Source organism: Ranitomeya imitator, chromosome 2 (assembly GCF_032444005.1).
Source record: "Ranitomeya imitator isolate aRanImi1 chromosome 2, aRanImi1.pri, whole genome shotgun sequence".
Lineage (NCBI taxonomy): Eukaryota > Metazoa > Chordata > Amphibia > Anura > Dendrobatidae > Ranitomeya > Ranitomeya imitator.
In genome coordinates, this window is record NC_091283.1 from 343,230,498 (window position 1) to 343,247,194 (window position 16,697).

The 16,697-nt window shown below is 44.4% G+C and overlaps 2 protein-coding genes across 2 annotated transcripts in view; both read left to right on the forward strand.

Moving 5' to 3' along the window:
* Nucleotides 1-5,407, forward strand: part of LOC138667869 (gastrula zinc finger protein XlCGF53.1-like) — a 51,801-nt gene extending 46,394 nt beyond the window's left edge. The window contains exon 7 of the mRNA XM_069755951.1: nt 5,253-5,407. Coding sequence (XP_069612052.1) covers nt 5,253-5,407 — 155 coding nt within the window. The remainder of the gene's footprint in view (nt 1-5,252) is intronic.
* The window catches only part of LOC138666518 (oocyte zinc finger protein XlCOF7.1-like), a 196,296-nt gene that overhangs the window by 112,269 nt on the left and 67,330 nt on the right, over nt 1-16,697 (forward strand). Inside the window, exons 10-11 of the mRNA XM_069754734.1 lie at nt 8,114-8,976; nt 9,025-9,089. Of these exons, the coding sequence (XP_069610835.1) occupies nt 8,114-8,976; nt 9,025-9,089 (928 nt within the window). The remainder of the gene's footprint in view (nt 1-8,113; nt 8,977-9,024; nt 9,090-16,697) is intronic.

Consider the following 16,697-nt stretch of genomic DNA (forward strand, 5'->3'; position numbering starts at 1 on the left):
ACTGTTTAATTTATCTGTGCCAGAGCACGCCGCTATGCGGAGTTATATAAAGGAATCCTTGGAGAAAGGTCATATTCGCCCGTCGTCATCACCGTTGGGAGCAGGGTTCTTTTTTGTGGCTAAGAAGGATGGTTCTTTGAGACCTTGTATTGATTACCGCCTTCTTAATAAGATCACAGTCAAATTTCAGTACCCTTTGCCGCTGTTGTCTGATTTGTTTGCTCGGATTAAGGGGGCTAGTTGGTTCACCAAGATAGATCTTCGGAGGGGTGTCTAATCTTGTGCGAATTAAACAGGGCGATGAATGGAAAACAGCATTTAATACGCCTGAGGGCCATTTTGAGTACCTGGTTATGCCATTCGGGCTTTCTAATGCTCCATCTATGTTTCAGTCCTTTATGCATGACATCTTCCGAGAGTACCTGGATAGATTCATGATTGTATATTTGGATGATATTTTGGTCTTTTCGGATGATTGGGAGTCTCATGTGAAGCAGGTCAGAATGGTGTTCCAGGTCCTTCGTGCGAATTCCTTGTTTGTGAAGGGGTCGAAATGTCTCTTTGGGGTTCAGAAGGTTTCATTTTTGGGTTTCATTTTTTCCCCTTCTACTATCGAGATGGACCCTGTTAAAGTTCAGGCCATTTATGATTGGACTCAGCCGACATCTGTGAAGAGCCTGCAGAAGTTCCTGGGCTTTGCTAATTTTTACCGTCGCTTCATCGCTAATTTTTCTAGTGTTGCTAAACCGTTGACTGATTTGACCAAGAAAGGTGCTGATGTGGTCAATTGGTCTTCTGCGGCTGTAGAGGCTTTTCAGGAGTTGAAGCGTCGTTTTTCTTCTGCCCCTGTGTTGTGCCAGCCAGATGTTTCGCTCCCGTTTCAGGTCGAGGTTGATGCTTCTGAGATTGGAGCAGGGGCTGTTTTGTCGCAAATAAGTTCTGATGGCTCGGTGATGAAACCATGTGCCTTCTTTTCTAGAAAATTCTCGCCTGCTGAGCGCAATTATGATGTTGGCAATCGAGAGTTGTTGGCCATGAAGTGGGCATTCGAGGAGTGGCGACATTGGCTTGAAGGAGCCAAGCATCGCGTGGTGGTCTTGACGGATCACAAGAATTTGACTTATCTCGAGTCTGCCAAACGGTTGAATCCTAGACAGGCTCGATGGTCGCTGTTTTTCTCTCGTTTTGATTTTGTGGTTTCGTACCTTCCGGGCTCTAAGAATGTGAAGGCTGATGCCCTGTCAAGGAGTTTTGTGCCTGACTCTCCGGGTGTTCCTGAGCCGGCGGGTATTCTCAAAGAGGGGGTAATTTTGTCTGCCATCTCCCCTGATTTGCGGCGCGTGCTGCAGAATTTTCAGGCTGATAGACCTGACCGTTGTCCAGCGGAGAAACTGTTTGTCCCTGATAGATGGACTAGTAGAGTTATCTCTGAGGTTCATTGTTCGGTGTTGGCGGGTCATCCTGGAATCTTTGGTACCAGAGATTTGGTGGCTAGATCCTTTTGGTGGCCTTCTTTGTCACGGGATGTGCGTTCTTTTGTGCAGTCCTGTGGGACTTGTGCTCGGGCTAAGCCCTGCTGTTCTCGTGCCAGTGGGTTGCTTTTGCCCTTGCCGGTCCCGAAGAGGCCCTGGACGCATATTTCCATGGATTTTATTTCAGATCTCCCTGTCTCTCAAAGGATGTCGGTCATGTGGGTGGTTTGTGATCGCTTCTCTAAGATGGTCCATTTGGTACCCTTGTCTAAATTGCCTTCCTCCTCTGATTTGGTGCCATTGTTTTTCCAGCATGTGGTTCGTTTGCATGGCATTCCGGAGAACATCGTCTCGGACAGAGGTTCCCAGTTTGTTTCGAGGTTTTGGCGGTCCTTTTGTGCTAAGATGGGCATTGATTTGTCTTTTTCTTCGGCTTTCCATCCTCAGACAAATGGCCAAACCGAACGAACTAATCAGACTTTGGAAACATATCTGAGATGCTTTGTTTCTGCTGATCAGGATGACTGGGTGTCCTTCTTGCCTTTGGCTGAGTTCGCCCTTAATAATCGGGCCAGCTCGGCTACTTTGGCTTCGCCTTTTTTCTGTAATTCTGGTTTTCATCCTCGTTTCTCTTCAGGGCAGGTTGAGCCTTCGGACTGTCCTGGTGTGGATACGGTGGTGGACAGGTTGCAGCAGATTTGGACTCATGTGGTGGACAATTTGACATTGTCCCAGGAGAAGGCTCAACGTTTCGCTAACCGCAGGCGCTGTGTTGGTCCCCGACTTCGTGTTGGGGATTTGGTTTGGTTGTCATCTCGTCATGTTCCTATGAAGGTTTCCTCTCCTAAGTTTAAGCCTCGTTTCATTGGTCCGTATAAGATTTCTGAAGTTCTCAATCCTGTGTCATTTCGTTTGGCCCTTCCAGCTTCTTTTGCCATCCATAATGTGTTCCATAGGTCGTTATTGCGGAGATACGTGGCGCCTATGGTTCCCTCCGTTGATCCTCCTGCCCCGGTGTTGGTCGAGGGGGAGTTGGAGTATGTGGTGGAGAAGATTTTGGATTCTCGTATTTCGAGACGGAAACTCGAGTACCTGGTCAAGTGGAAGGGTTATGGTCAAGAAGATAATTCCTGAGTTTTTGCCTCTGATGTTCATGCTGCCGATCTAGTTCGTGCCTTTCATTTGGCTCATCCTGATCGGCCTGGGGGCTCTGGTGAGGGTTCGGTGACCCCTCCTCAAGGGGGGGGTACTGTTGTGAATTCTGTTATTAAACTCCCTCCTGTGGTCATGAATGGTACCTTGGCGAGTTCTGTCCATGGACTCCCTCTGGTGGCTATGAGTGGAGCTGCTGCTTCTGAGGTTCCTTCCACGGGTGATGTAGTTTACTCTTTTGCTGGCTGTTCTATTTAACTCCACTCAGATCGTTACTCCATGCCAGCTGTCAATGTTCCTGTACTGGTTCAGTTCGCTCTTGGATCTTTCTGGTGACCTGTCTCTTCCTGCAAGAAGCTAAGTCCCCGATTTTTGTTTTCTGTTCATAGTTTTCTTGTCCAGCTTGCTTTCATGATTTTGCTTTGCTAGCTGGAAGCTCTGGGATGCAGAATGGCACCTCCGCACCGTGAGTCGGTGCGGGGGTCTTTTTGCATACTCTGCGTGGTCTTTTGTAGTTTTTTGTGCTGACCGCACAGATACCTTTCCTATGCTCTGTCTGTTTAGTTAGTCTGGCCTCCCTTTGCTAAAACCTGTTTCATTTCTGTGTTTGTGTCTTTCATCTTAACTCACAGTTAATATTTGTGGGGGGCTGCCTTTTCCTTTGGGGAAATTTCTCTGAGGCAAGGTAGGCTTTATTTTCTATCTCTAGGGCTAGCTAGTTCTTAGGCTGTGTCGAGGCGTCTAGGCCATGTCAGGTACGCTCCACGGCTATTTCTAGTGTGTGTGATAGGATTAGGGATTGCGGTCAGCAGAGTTCCCACTTCCCAGAGCTTGTCCTGTATCGGTTTAACCATCAGGTCATTTCGGGTGCTCCTAACCACCAGGTCATAACAGTACAGCTGGCTTAAAGTATTAATGCATCTCAATAGAGGGATAAGAGAAGTTCTGAGACCATTTTTTTTTCTTTGCAGTGTTTTTTTGTCTTTCTTTTCCCCTAAGCCTCTGGGTGGTTCAGGACACAGGTGTAGATATGGACATTCAAGGTCTGTCCTCTTGTGTGGATCATCTCACTGCAAGGGTACAAAACATTCAAGATTTTGTGGTTCAGAATCCGATGTTAGAGCCTAGAATTCCAATTCCTGATTTGTATTCTGGGGATAGATCTAAGTTCTTGAATTTCAAAAATAATTGTAAACTGTTTCTAGCTTTGAAACCCCGCTCCTCTGGTGACTCCGTTCAACAAGTAAAAATCATTATTTCTTTGTTGCGTGGTGACCCTCAAGACTGGGCATTTTCCCTTGCGCCAGGAGATCCTGCATTGCGTGATGTAGATGCGTTTTTTTCTGACAATACTTACATTCCGGTGTCTGTCCCCCGGCACTGTGCTTTCCTGCACTAACTGTGAGCGCCGGCTGGCTGTAAAGCACAGCGGTGACGTCACCGCTGTAATCTGCTTTACGGCTGGCCGGCGCTGACAGTGCAGGGAAGCAGAACGCCGAGGGACGCAACAGACACCGGAATGTAAGTATGTAGTGTTTTTTTTTTTTTACATTTACACTGGTAACCAGGGTAAACATTGAGTTACTAAGCGCAGCCCTGCGCTTAGTAACCCGATGTTTACCCTCATTACCAGTGAAGACATCGCTGAATCGGCGTCACACACGCCGATTCAGCGATGTCTGCGGGAGATCCAGCGACGAAATAAAGTTCTGGACTTTCTGCTCCAACCAACGATGTCACAGCAGGATCCAGATCGCTGCTGCATGTCAAACACAACGATATCGCTATCCAGGACGCTGCAACGTCACGGATCGCTAGCGACATCGTTGTGAAGTTGGTCAGTGTGAAGGTACCTTAACACAGAAAGGTTTCACCACTAGTTACTCATTGTTTACTGATGAAGACTGTTGAGTTTGATCATTTTAGTAGATGTTGTCATGATTCACACCGTGACTGTCACCAGTATGTCTCGGATCGAGGCGACCTTTGGCCAGCACCCGGCTATCACATGTGCAGGGGGCTTATCTTAGTTATCCCTCCACTGCTACAATGCGACAAAACCACACGGGCTTATTTTAGTTATCCCACTGCTGCTACAATATCATGAACTGCAGGGATTTATGTGTATCCCGCTTTTCCAATTCCGCGTTGGAACTTGCAGCTCTCTGGCGCCCCCCTTACCCTCAGATCAGATTACGTACTGCACCTAGGGTAATTAGTCGCCAGAAAGGCTGCCTGCTATGTCCTGGCTATTGGACACGCTGCAGGGAGGGCGTTATAACTACTCCCACTCAGGCAGGAACAATAATTATGAATGCCGCCGTCGCTACAACGACTCACAAATGCACAGAACAAGTATGCTGCCACCAGCTACGATTTAAAAGGCTCCAAAGCCAACCCAATTCAGTAGCACAATTCAGTATCGCAATTCACTTCAGAAGACTTAGGGTACGTTTTAGAGCAGGAGGAGAACAAAGCTAGCATTTTATATATTTTACTCCATAAAAGATTAGGCAATGTTTATAAAAGGCATATAAAGATGTTACAATATGAGACAATTTAATGTATGTACAGAAATTATAAAATAAACAGGGATTAAACGAGAAATTAACACTTAAATGTGCTCAGATCATTTCAGGCAAACCATGCTGGTGGGCGGAGCCCCAAATGTCCAAGTTCATCAGACCAGACCTGCTGTAACAGCTCCTCAGGCAAGACTGAAGGTTGGGCTCACTGGCAGTCACTTATACCAGCAGGCTTGTGACATCACGAAAGGGGTTTGAGTTACCATTGCCCTCCCCTCTCCTCAGATGTACAGTTTGTACCAACAATACTTGTAATTCTCATATCTTAGCTTGAGAACATGTCAGAATCACAGCACACCCATCATTCGTCTCATTTTAAAATTGGCTTTCTAATGATACCAAATTCGTCCTAGTTGTTCAACACGGTTCCGGAGAAATCTGCACTTTGTACTCGTTGTGTTTAGATGCTAGTGCTTCCAGTGGTTGACAGATCTACCAGATGGAAATTAGCAATATATACTCCTTATTTTCCTAGCCCAAATCGGTGGCCCAATAACTTATTATAATAGAACAAAGAACCTCATGTCTTTTGAGGGAGACTGGACCAGTTTCAGTTGGTACTAGAAGAGAGAATTGTGCATTGCAGCTACAGCAGTTGTAAAAATTCCTGTGGTGGGAGGGAATGAGGGATTTGGGATCTACACACACATCTCAGCAGGCAGAAACACAGAGAGAAGGGGGGTCAGAGCCCACAGTATGTGTGCTAACAGGGAAAACTAAAAATCATATTATACATTATCATCAAAGATGTGTTACTGTCTATACTCATAGATTTTTACAACAAAAATTAGTGCCTCAAATACTCCGATTTAACCACTTACTGCAGCCAAATTTGTGTTCCTAACCAGGCTCCATTTTTCAAATCTGATGTGTGTCATTTTATGTGGTGATAACTTTGGAATTCTTCACAATGGATAATAGGAAACAAATGGACCTTAAAAATGATTTTTCACCTTGACTTGAATCCAACGATATCTTATATACGGTTGCTTTCTACTGTCTGGGCATATGGCAGGGTTAAGGAAGGAAGGAACGCCATTTAGCTATTTTAATGCTGATCTTGCTGGAATAGTTTGCAGACACAATGTATTGGTGTATCGAGGGCACTGTTCATGGTCACTTGGCAGCACTAAAGATGGCTACCATGAACAGGCTTGGCACTATCTATTCCGTTTTATAGATCTCAGGGATTGCCTTGCTCATTACCATTTAACCCCTTAACATGGATCTGGACTTATACAGAGACCCCTAGGCTTAGGCCACAATGTTACCTGCTGTTCTATGGTGTGGGATGGCAAGAAGCAGAGTTAGGTAGCCATGTCAGAACCAGGAGGGCAGAGAAAATACAAAATCAGAAGATACAAGAGTAGTCTGTAAACTAGTCTGTAAATAGGCCGGGCGTCACAACAGCAAACAAATATACAAGCCGGGCACTGAACACAGAGGACTGAACCAGAGGAGAAGGCTGTATCTGGCATATTTGTGCAATATGCCTCCAGCTTTAGTAGGGTGTGATGACTGAAGCAGGAAGATTACTTCAACTGAACCGCACACACACCCATACTGCCAGACTAGATGGTACTACTGGTACCAGGCACCCTAATCTTAGTGCCTGGACAGAGCCTGCCCTGCCCAGAGTTTCTGGTTCCAATGTCTCCTCCATTACCAACACCGCCTGATGAATGAATAAGGCGTCGTCTGGTGACAGAATTAGACGTAGCAGGATCAGATCCCAGAGAAGATGGGAAACACTATTTGCCGATGCCCTAATATAACAAAATGACAGTAAACCAGAGCAGTAGAAATCCCCATAAAATGAATCCATTTTGGACATTATAACCCTCAGTGAATTAATCTATAGGAGTAGTGAATATTTTTTACTCCACAGACACTTTCCGGAAATTAGCACACAGTGGATATTAGAGAGTAAAAATTCCAAATATACTGTTTTATTACAAACACACACTTAATAAATTAAGCGAGTTCTACTCACTATAGTAATGCCAAATGCATGGATGCTAAATGTGGTTTGGGCATACTGCAAGACTCAGAAGTGAGGGGGAGATTTGACTTTGGGAGAGTGGATATTGCTGGATTGGTTTATGGAAGCCATGTTGATTCTCAAGAGTTTTTGAGCTACTAATAATGTGGATACCTCTATTTTTCCACTGATAGATGATTGACCTGAGTAGGGGCTTGTTTTTTTTTGTGAGATGAGTAGACATTTTAATTTGTATTATTTTCACCTACATACCATTGTTTGGCGGCTTTTTATTCCATATTTGGGAGTCAGAATGAACAAACAGTTGAACACAACACACCCCTGGTTCATTCTATAAGGTTTCTAGACTGTGAACTGTGTAATTGTCTTAGTGAATAATTCAATAATTTTACATAACTTGCCATTTTTACTGACAGTTTAAGTAGAAATACATAAAAATATAAAATTCAAGGCTATTTTTGTTTAAAAATGATAATTGGTTTTATTCTTGGCAGATGACTGTCCCAGAAGATCAGAGGGACAGATGACATCTTCAATTTTTAAATCAGATGTACTTGAGATCCCACAGGATACATCAGAAGTGAATACCATTACTCTAGATATACCATCATACCTTCACAGCAAAGATTTACCATCTGATCCTTTGAAGCAGGTCCTGTCTTCTGATTCATTACCAACTACTAAGGAAAATCAAAGTCACAACATAAACATTAATAAAAGAATTGCTTCTAAAACAAATAAGCCATTTTCACATTCAGATTATGGAAAGAGTTTTCCCCTGAAAAAGTATTTTCTTAGACATCAAAAAAATCACACAGCAGAGAATGAATTTTTTTGTTCCAAGTGTGATAAATGTTTTAACCAGAAATCAAATCTTGTTAGGCATGAGAGAATTCACACAGGGGAGAAGCCATTATCCTGTTCAGAATGTGGAAAATGTTTTAGCCATAAATCAGATTTTGTTAAGCACCAGAGAACTCACACAGGGGAGAAGCCTTTTTCTTGTTTAGAATGTGGAAAATGTTTTAACCAGAAAGTGCTTCTTGATAGCCACCAGAGAACCCACACAGGTGAGAAACCTTTTTCATGTTTGGAATGTGGGAAATGTTTTAACCAGAAAAAGAATCTTGTTATACACCAAAGAACCCACACAGGTGAGAAGCCTTTTTCATGTTCAGAATGTGAGAAGTGCTTTAATCAGAAATCAAATTTAGTTAGTCACCAGAGAACTCACACCGGGGAGAAGCCTTTTTCATGTTCAGAATGTGGGAAATGTTTTAACAGTAAATCAGATTTTGTTAAGCACCAGATAACTCACACAGGAAAGAAGCCTTTTTCATGTTCAGAATGTGGGAAATGTTTTAACCAGAAATCAAACTTTGTTAAGCACCAAAGAACCCACACGGGGGAGAAGTCTTTTTCCTGTTCAGATTGTGGAAAATGTTTTAACCAGAAAGCACATCTTGATAGACATCAGAAAACTCACACAGGGGAGAAGCCTTTTTCCTGTTCAGAATGTGGGAAATGTTTTAGCCAGAAATCAAATTTTGTTAAGCACCATAGAATCCACACAGGGGAGAAGCCTTTTTCATGTTTTAAATGTAAGAAATGTTTTGTAGAGAAATCACAGCTTGTTAAACATCAGAGCACCCACACAGGGGAGAAGCCTTTTTCCTGTTCAGAATGTGGAAAATGTTTTGTGAAGAAATCATCTCTTTTTAGTCACCAAGACAATCATACAGGGGAGAAACCTTTTTCATCTTCTTAATCTGGGAAATGTTTTACACATAAATCAACTCTTAATAAACATCAGAGAAGTCACACAGGGGAGAAGCCTTTTTCATGTTCAGTATGTTGGAAATGCTTTAACTCTAAATTGTATCTGATTAAAGAAGTTGTCCACTACTAGGACAACCCCTTGTTATTCCTCATGTTTGGCCTCGTTAAAATAAAAACCCTCCTGTCCTGTGTGAGCAGCTGAAGAACCTTCCACTAGCTCAAGGACCTTTCAGATCATGTAATCAATCACATGACCTGGAAGGAATTACAAAATGGGATCATGTATATACAGTGTATGAGTATGCAAATATACATATGTACTGTAAAAGCAGGGTCTGTTTTGAAACCCAAATAAATGTAAGTACACCAGTAGTGGTTTGGGACTAAATAAAATGTAACTTTTAATAAATCACTATAAAATATTGCATAGATTTTCCTGGATCCTCATACACATATAAGGCTATGTGCACACGTTGCGGAGGACTTCCTGCGGATCTGTAGCGTTTTTTTTACGCGCAGAAACGCTGCAGATCCGCAAGTGATTTACAGTACAATGTAAATCAATGGGGGGAAAAATGCTGTGCTAATGGTGCTTAAAATTCCGCACAAAAAACGTAGCAGATTAAAAAAGGGACCAAGTCAACTCTTTTTGCGGATCTGCAGCGTTTCTGCACCTATTAACTTCCATTGATTCAGTCAAATCTGCAAAACCGCAGGATCTGCGGTTTTACTGCAGAGTTGGGTGCGATAAGTGCTGCAGATCGGGAGGGGGAAGAGTGTGTGGGCAGAGACTGTGTGTGTGTGGAGAAGATGTGTGTGTGTGCGGGTGTTTGTGTGTGTCTGCGGGGCTGTGTGTATCTGTGTGGGGATCGCAGGCTTCTGCGGGGATCGCGGGCTGTGTGTGTCTGTTTGGGTGAGTGCGGGGCTGTTTGTGAGTGCGGGGCTGTGTGTGTGCGGGTCTGCATGTAGGCAGGCATCGTCTGATGGGACTACTAGTCCTATCCAGCTAGGCATGCTACAGTGACAGGTAGCCGGATGATGGGACAGTATAATCCCATCATCCGGCTAATGTGTTCAAGTGTAAAAAAAATAACACATATGCACATATGCAGAACATACAGTACATACAGTACACACATATAGACATACAGTACATACAACATAGAGTACATAGTCACCAATCAGCTTGTTCCTGAAGCCATCGATCACCTGTAAAAAAAATATTAAAATAATAAACCAACAATATACTCCCTGATCCGCAGTAATCCATGTAATAATGAGTGCCAGTTAAAAATGACATAACCCAATACACAAAGACAAACATGTATAATACCAACAGTTGGTCAAACAGTTATCCAAGGAAATCACAGAGAAACGGTACTTAAAGCAGAAAAATACTCAAATTTACAACTGCTTCTCCTGCTAGCATGTCCTTACCCAAAGCTCCAAAAAAACGGCTGAAGGAGGGTATATAATAATGCTGCTATTTGTACCTGTGTGCTTTTGCTCAGAAATGTGACATCAAAACAGTATCATCAATTCTCACTGCATCTGCAAAAGTCACTAACACAAAAAATGCACCATAAAGTATGGAACAATCTCACCCGTTCCTGAAGAAGCCATACAAAGGATGCACTCCGCCACTCAGTCATTTAGGAGATTCAGAAATTCGGTATAACACTCCATAGACCATTTCTTATTCAGGACCACCTCTGTTGTGAATTCTGTGGTCAAGCTCCCTCCTGTGGTCATGAGTGGTACTTCGGCTGGTTCTGTCTATGAGCTTCCGCTGGTGGATGTGAGTGGGGCTGCGGCTTCTGAGTTTCCTTCCTCAGGTGACGAGGTTAAGTCGTTAGGTGCTGCTCTATTTAACTCCACCTAGTTCTTTGTTCCTGGCCTCCAGTCAATGTTCCAGTATTGGTCTGGCTCTCCCCTGGATCGTTCTTGTGGCCTGTCTGCCCTGCATAAGCTAAGTTCTGCTTGTGTTACTTTTGTTTGCTATATTTTCTGTCCAGCTTGCTATATTGGTTTTTCTTGCTTGCTGGAAGCTCTGAAACGCAGAGGGAGCACCTCCGTACCGTTAGTTGGTGCGGAGGGTCTTTTTGCCCCTCTGCGTGGTTGTTTGTAGGTTTTTGTGCTGACCGCAAAGCTATCTTCCCTATCCTCGGTCTATTCAGTAAGTCGGGCCTCACTTTGCTAAAATCTATTTCATCTCTGTGTTTGTATTTTCATCTTAACTCACAGTCATTATATGTGGGGGGCTGCCTTTTCCTTTGGGGAATTTCTCTGAGGCAAGGTAGGCTTATTTTTCTATCTTCAGGGCTAGTTAGTTTCTCAAGCTGTGCCGAGTTGCATAGGGAGCGTTAGGCGCAATCCACGGCTACCTCTAGTGTGGTATGATAGGATTAGAGATTGCGGTCAGCAGAGTTCCCACGTCTCAGAGCTCGTCCTATGTTAGTAACTATCAGGTCACTTTGTGTGCTCTTAACCACTAGGTCCATTGTGGTTCTGAATCACCTGTTCATAACAGTACTGCAGGCCCAAAGTACTAATGCTTCTCAATAGAGGGAAAAGAGAAGTTCTGAGACCATTTTTTTTTCTTTGCACTGTGTTTTGTCTTTCTTTTCCCCTTTACATCAGGGTGGTTCAGAACACAGGTGTAGACATGGACATTCAAGGTCTGTCCTCTTTGATGGATAATCTCGCTATAAGTGTTCAGAACATTCAAGATTTAGTGGTTCAGAATCCTATGTTAGAACCTAAAATTCCTATTCCTGAGTTATTTTCTGGAGATAGAGCTAAGTTTCTGAATTTCAAAAATAATTGTAAACTATTTCTGGCTTTGAAACCCCACTCCTCTGGTGACCCAGTTCAACAAGTAAAGATCATAATTTCTTTATTACGTGGCGACCCTCAAGACTGGGCATTTTCCCTTGCGCCAGGAGATCCTGCATTATGTGATATTGATGCGTTTTTTCTGGCGCTCGGGTTGCTTTATGATGAACCTAATTCAGTGGATCAGGCAGAGAAAATCTTGCTGGCTCTGTGTCAGGGTCAGGATGAGGTAGAGATATATTGTCAGAAATTTAGGAAGTGGTCTGTGCTCACTCAATGGAATGAATGTGCTCTGGCAGCAATTTTCAGAAAGGGTCTCTCTGAAGCCCTTAAGGATGTCATGGTGGGATTTCCTATGCCTGCTGGTCTGAATGAGTCTGTCTTTGGCCATTCAGATCGATCGACGCTTACGTGAGCGTAAAACTGTGCACCATTTGGCGGTATTATCTGAGCATAAACCTGAGCCTATGCAATGCAATAGGACTTTGACCAGAGCTGAACGGCAAGAACACAGACGACGGAATGGGCTGTGTTTTTACTGTGGTGATTCCACTCATGCTATCTCCGATTGTCCTAAGCGCACTAAGCGGTTCGCTGGGTCTGCCACCATTGGTACGGTACAGTCGAAATTTCTTTTGTCCGTTACTTTGATCTGCTCTTTGTCATCCTATTCTGTCATGGCATTTGTGGATTCAGGCGCTGCCCTGAATTTGATGGACTTGGAGTATGCTAGGCGCTGTGGGTTTTTCTTGGAGCCCTTGCAGTATCCTATTCCATTGAGAGGAATTGATGCTACGCCTTTGGCCAAGAATAAGCCTCAGTACTGGACCCAGCTGACCATGTGCATGGCTCCTGCGCATCAGGAGGATATTCGCTTTTTGGTGTTGCATAATCTGCATGATGTGGTCGTGTTGGGGTTGCCATGGCTACAAGTCCATAACCCAGTATTGGATAGGAAATCAATGTCTGTGTCCAGCTGGGGTTGTCAGGGGGTACATGTTGATGTTCCATTTCTGCCTATTTCATCATCCACCCCTTCTGAGGTCCCAGAGTTCTTGTCGGATTACCGGGATGTATTTGATGAGCCCAAGTCCAGTGCTCTACCTCCACATAGTAATTGTGATTGTGCTATCGATTTGATTTCTGGTAGTAAGTTTCCTAAAGGTCGACTGTTTAATTTGTCTGTGCCTGAGCACGCCGCTATGCGGAGTTACGTAAAGGAATCCTTGGAGAAGGGTCATATTCGCCCGTCTTCGTCGCCATTGGGAGCAGGGTTCTTTTTTGTGGCCAAGAAGGATGGTTCGCTGAGACCTTGTATTGATTACCGCCTTCTAAATAAAATCACGGTCAAATTTCAGTACCCCTTGCCGCTGCTGTCTGATTTGTTTGCTCGGATTAAGGGGGCTAGTTGGTTCACCAAGATAGATCTTCGTGGTGCGTATAATCTTGTGCGCATTAAACAGGGCGATGAATGGAAAACAGCATTTAATACGCCCGAGGGCCATTTTGAGTGCCTGGTTATGCCATTCGGGCTTTCTAATGCTCCATCAGTGTTTCAGTCCTTCATGCATGACATCTTCCGAGAGTACCTGGATAAATTCCTGATTGTATACTTGGATGATATTTTGGTCTTCTCGGATGATTGGGAGTCTCACGTGAAGCAGGTCAGAATGGTGTTCCAGGTCCTGCGTGCGAATTCTTTGTTTGTGAAGGGGTCAAAGTGTCTCTTTGGTGTTCAGAAGGTTTCATTTTTGGGTTTCATTTTTTCCCCTTCTACTATCGAGATGGACCCTGTTAAAGTTCAGGCCATTTATGATTGGACTCAGCCGACTTCTCTGAAGAGTCTGCAAAAGTTCCTGGGCTTTGCTAATTTTTATCGTTGCTTCATCAATAATTTTTCTAGTATTGCTAAACCGTTGACTGATTTGACCAAGAAGGGTGCTGATGTGGTCAATTGGTCTTCTGTTGCTGTGGAAGCTTTTCAAGAGTTGAAGCGTTGTTTTTCTTCTGCCCCTGTGTTGTGTCAACCAGATGTTTCGCTCCCGTTCCAGGTCGAGGTTGATGCTTCTGAGATTGGAGCAGGGGCTGTTTTGTCGCAAAGAAGTTCTGATGGCTCGGTGATGAAACCATGCGCCTTCTTTTCCAGGAAGTTTTCGCCTGCTGAGCGTAATTATGATGTTGGCAATCGAGAGTTGCTGGCCATGAAGTGGGCATTCGAGGAGTGGCGTCATTGGCTTGAAGGAGCTAAGCATCGCGTGGTGGTCTTGACTGATCACAAGAACTTGACTTATCTCGAGTCTGCCAAACGGTTGAATCCTAGACAGGCTCGTTGGTCGCTGTTTTTCTCCCGTTTTGACTTTGTGGTTTCGTACCTTCCGGGCTCTAAAAATGTGAAGGCGGATGCCCTGTCTAGGAGTTTTGTGCCCGACTCTCCGGGTTTGTCTGAGCCGGCGGGTATTCTCAAAGAGGGGGTAATTGTGTCTGCCATCTTCCCTGATTTGCGGCGGGTGCTGCAAAAATTTCAGGCTAATAGACCTGACCGTTGCCCAGCGGAGAAACTTTGTCCCTGATAGATGGACGAGTAGAGTTATCTCTGAGGTTCATTGTTCGGTGTTGGCGGGTCATCCTGGTGTCTTTGGTACCAGAGATTTGGTGGCTAGATCCTTTTGGTGGCCGTCTCTGTCGCGGGATGTGCGTTCGTTTGTGCAGTCCTGTGGGATTTGTGCTCGGGCTAAGCCCTGTTGTTCTCGTGCCAGTGGGTTGCTTTTGCCCTTGCCAGTCCCGAAGAGGCCCTGGACACATATCTCTATGGATTTTATTTCGGATCTCCCCGTCTCTCAAAAAATGTCGGTCATTTGGGTTGTTTGTGATCGCTTCTCGAAGATGGTCCATTTGGTACCCTTGTCTAAATTGCCTTCCTCCTCTGATTTGGTGCCATTGTTCTTCCAGCATGTGGTTCGTTTACATGGCATTCCGGAGAACATCGTTTCTGACAGAGGTTCCCAGTTTGTTTCGAGGTTTTGGCGAGCCTTTTGTGCTAGGATGGGCATTGATTTGTCTTTTTCCTCGGCTTTCCATCCTCAGACAAATAGCCAGACTGAACGAACCAATCAGACCTTGGAAACATATCTGAGATGTTTTGTTTCTGCCGATCAGGATGATTGGGTGTCCTTTTTGCCTTTGGCTGAGTTCGCCCTTAATAATCGGGCCAGCTCGGGCTACTTTGGTTTCGCCGTTTTTCTGCAATTCTGGTTTCCATCCTCGTTTCTCTTCAGGGCAGGTTGAGTCTTCGGACTGTCCTGGTGTGGATACTGTGGTGGATAGGTTGCAGCAGATTTGGACTCATGTGGTGGACAATTTGACATTGTCTCAGGAGAAGGCTCAATGTTTCGCTAACCGCAGGCGCTGTGTGGGTCCCCGACTTCGTGTTGGGGATTTGGTTTGGTTGTCATCTCGTTATATTCCTATGAAAGTTTCCTCTCCTAAGTTTAAGCCTCGTTTCATTGGTCCATACAGGATTTCTGAGGTTCTTAATCCTGTGTCTTTTCGTTTGACCCTTCCAGCTTCTTTATCCATCCATAACGTATTCCATAGGTCATTGATTCGGAGATACGTGGCACCTGTGGTTCCATCCGTTGATCCTCCTGCCCCGGTTTTGGTTGAGGGGGAGTTGGAGTATATAGTGGAGAAGATTTTGGATTCTCGTATTTCGAGACGGAAACTTCAGTACCTGGTTAAGTGGAAGGGTTATGGTCAGGAAGATAATTCCTGGGTCTTTGCCTCTGATGTTCATGCTGCCGATCTGGTTCGTGCCTTTCATTTGGCTCATCCTGGTCGGCCTGGGAGCTCTGGTGAGGGTTCGGTGACCCCTCCTCAAGGGGGGGGTACTGTTGTGAATTCTGTGGTCAAGCTCCCTCCTGTGGTCATGAGTGGTACTTCTGCTCTGCCGAGTTGCATAGGGAGCGTTAGGCGCAATCCACGGCTACCTCTAGTGTGGTATGATAGGATTAGGGATTGCGGTCAGCAGAGTTCCCACGTCTCAGAGCTCGTCCTATGTTAGTAACTATCAGGTCACTTTGTGTGCTCTTAACCACTAGGTCCATTGTGGTTCTGAATCACCTGTTCATAACACACCTCCCTACGCGTTACATTCCGGGAAAAGGAACTCATCAGGGGACTTTCTATCCTGGGTGGAAACTAGTAGTGGTAGTAGTAGTAGTAGTTTCCACCCAGGACAGAAAGTATTGATGGCTGGGTATTCCATCATACAAGACTGCTACCTGACCTTCATATCCCCTGATGAGTTCCTTTTCCCGGAATGTAACGCGTAGGGAGGTGGTCCTGAATAAAAATGGTCTATAGAGTGTTATACCGAATTTCTGAATCTCCTAAATGACTGAGTGGTGGAGTGCATCCTTTGTATGGCTTCTTCAGGAACGGGTGAGATTGTTCCATACTTTATGGTGCATTTTTTGTGTTAGTGACTTTTGCAGATGCAGTGAGAATTGATGATACTGTTTTGATGTCACATTTCTGAGCAAAAGCACACAGGTACAAATAGCAGCATTATTATATACCCTCCTTCAGCCGTTTTTTTGGAGCTTTGGGTAAGGACATGCTAGCAGGAGAAGCAGTTGTAAATTTGAGTATTTTTCTGCTTTAAGTACCGTTTCTCTGTGATTTCCTTGGATAACTGTTTGACCAACTGTTGGTATTATACATGTTTGTCTGCGTGTATTGGGTTATGTCATTTTTAACTAGTATATTAAATGTTAGGTTTTAGGTCCCTTTATTGTGCTATTTACATTCATATTTTGGGTACGACCGCTCTCCAGAGGCTTTGGGATACAATGACGGAAGGTATCCTTCCAC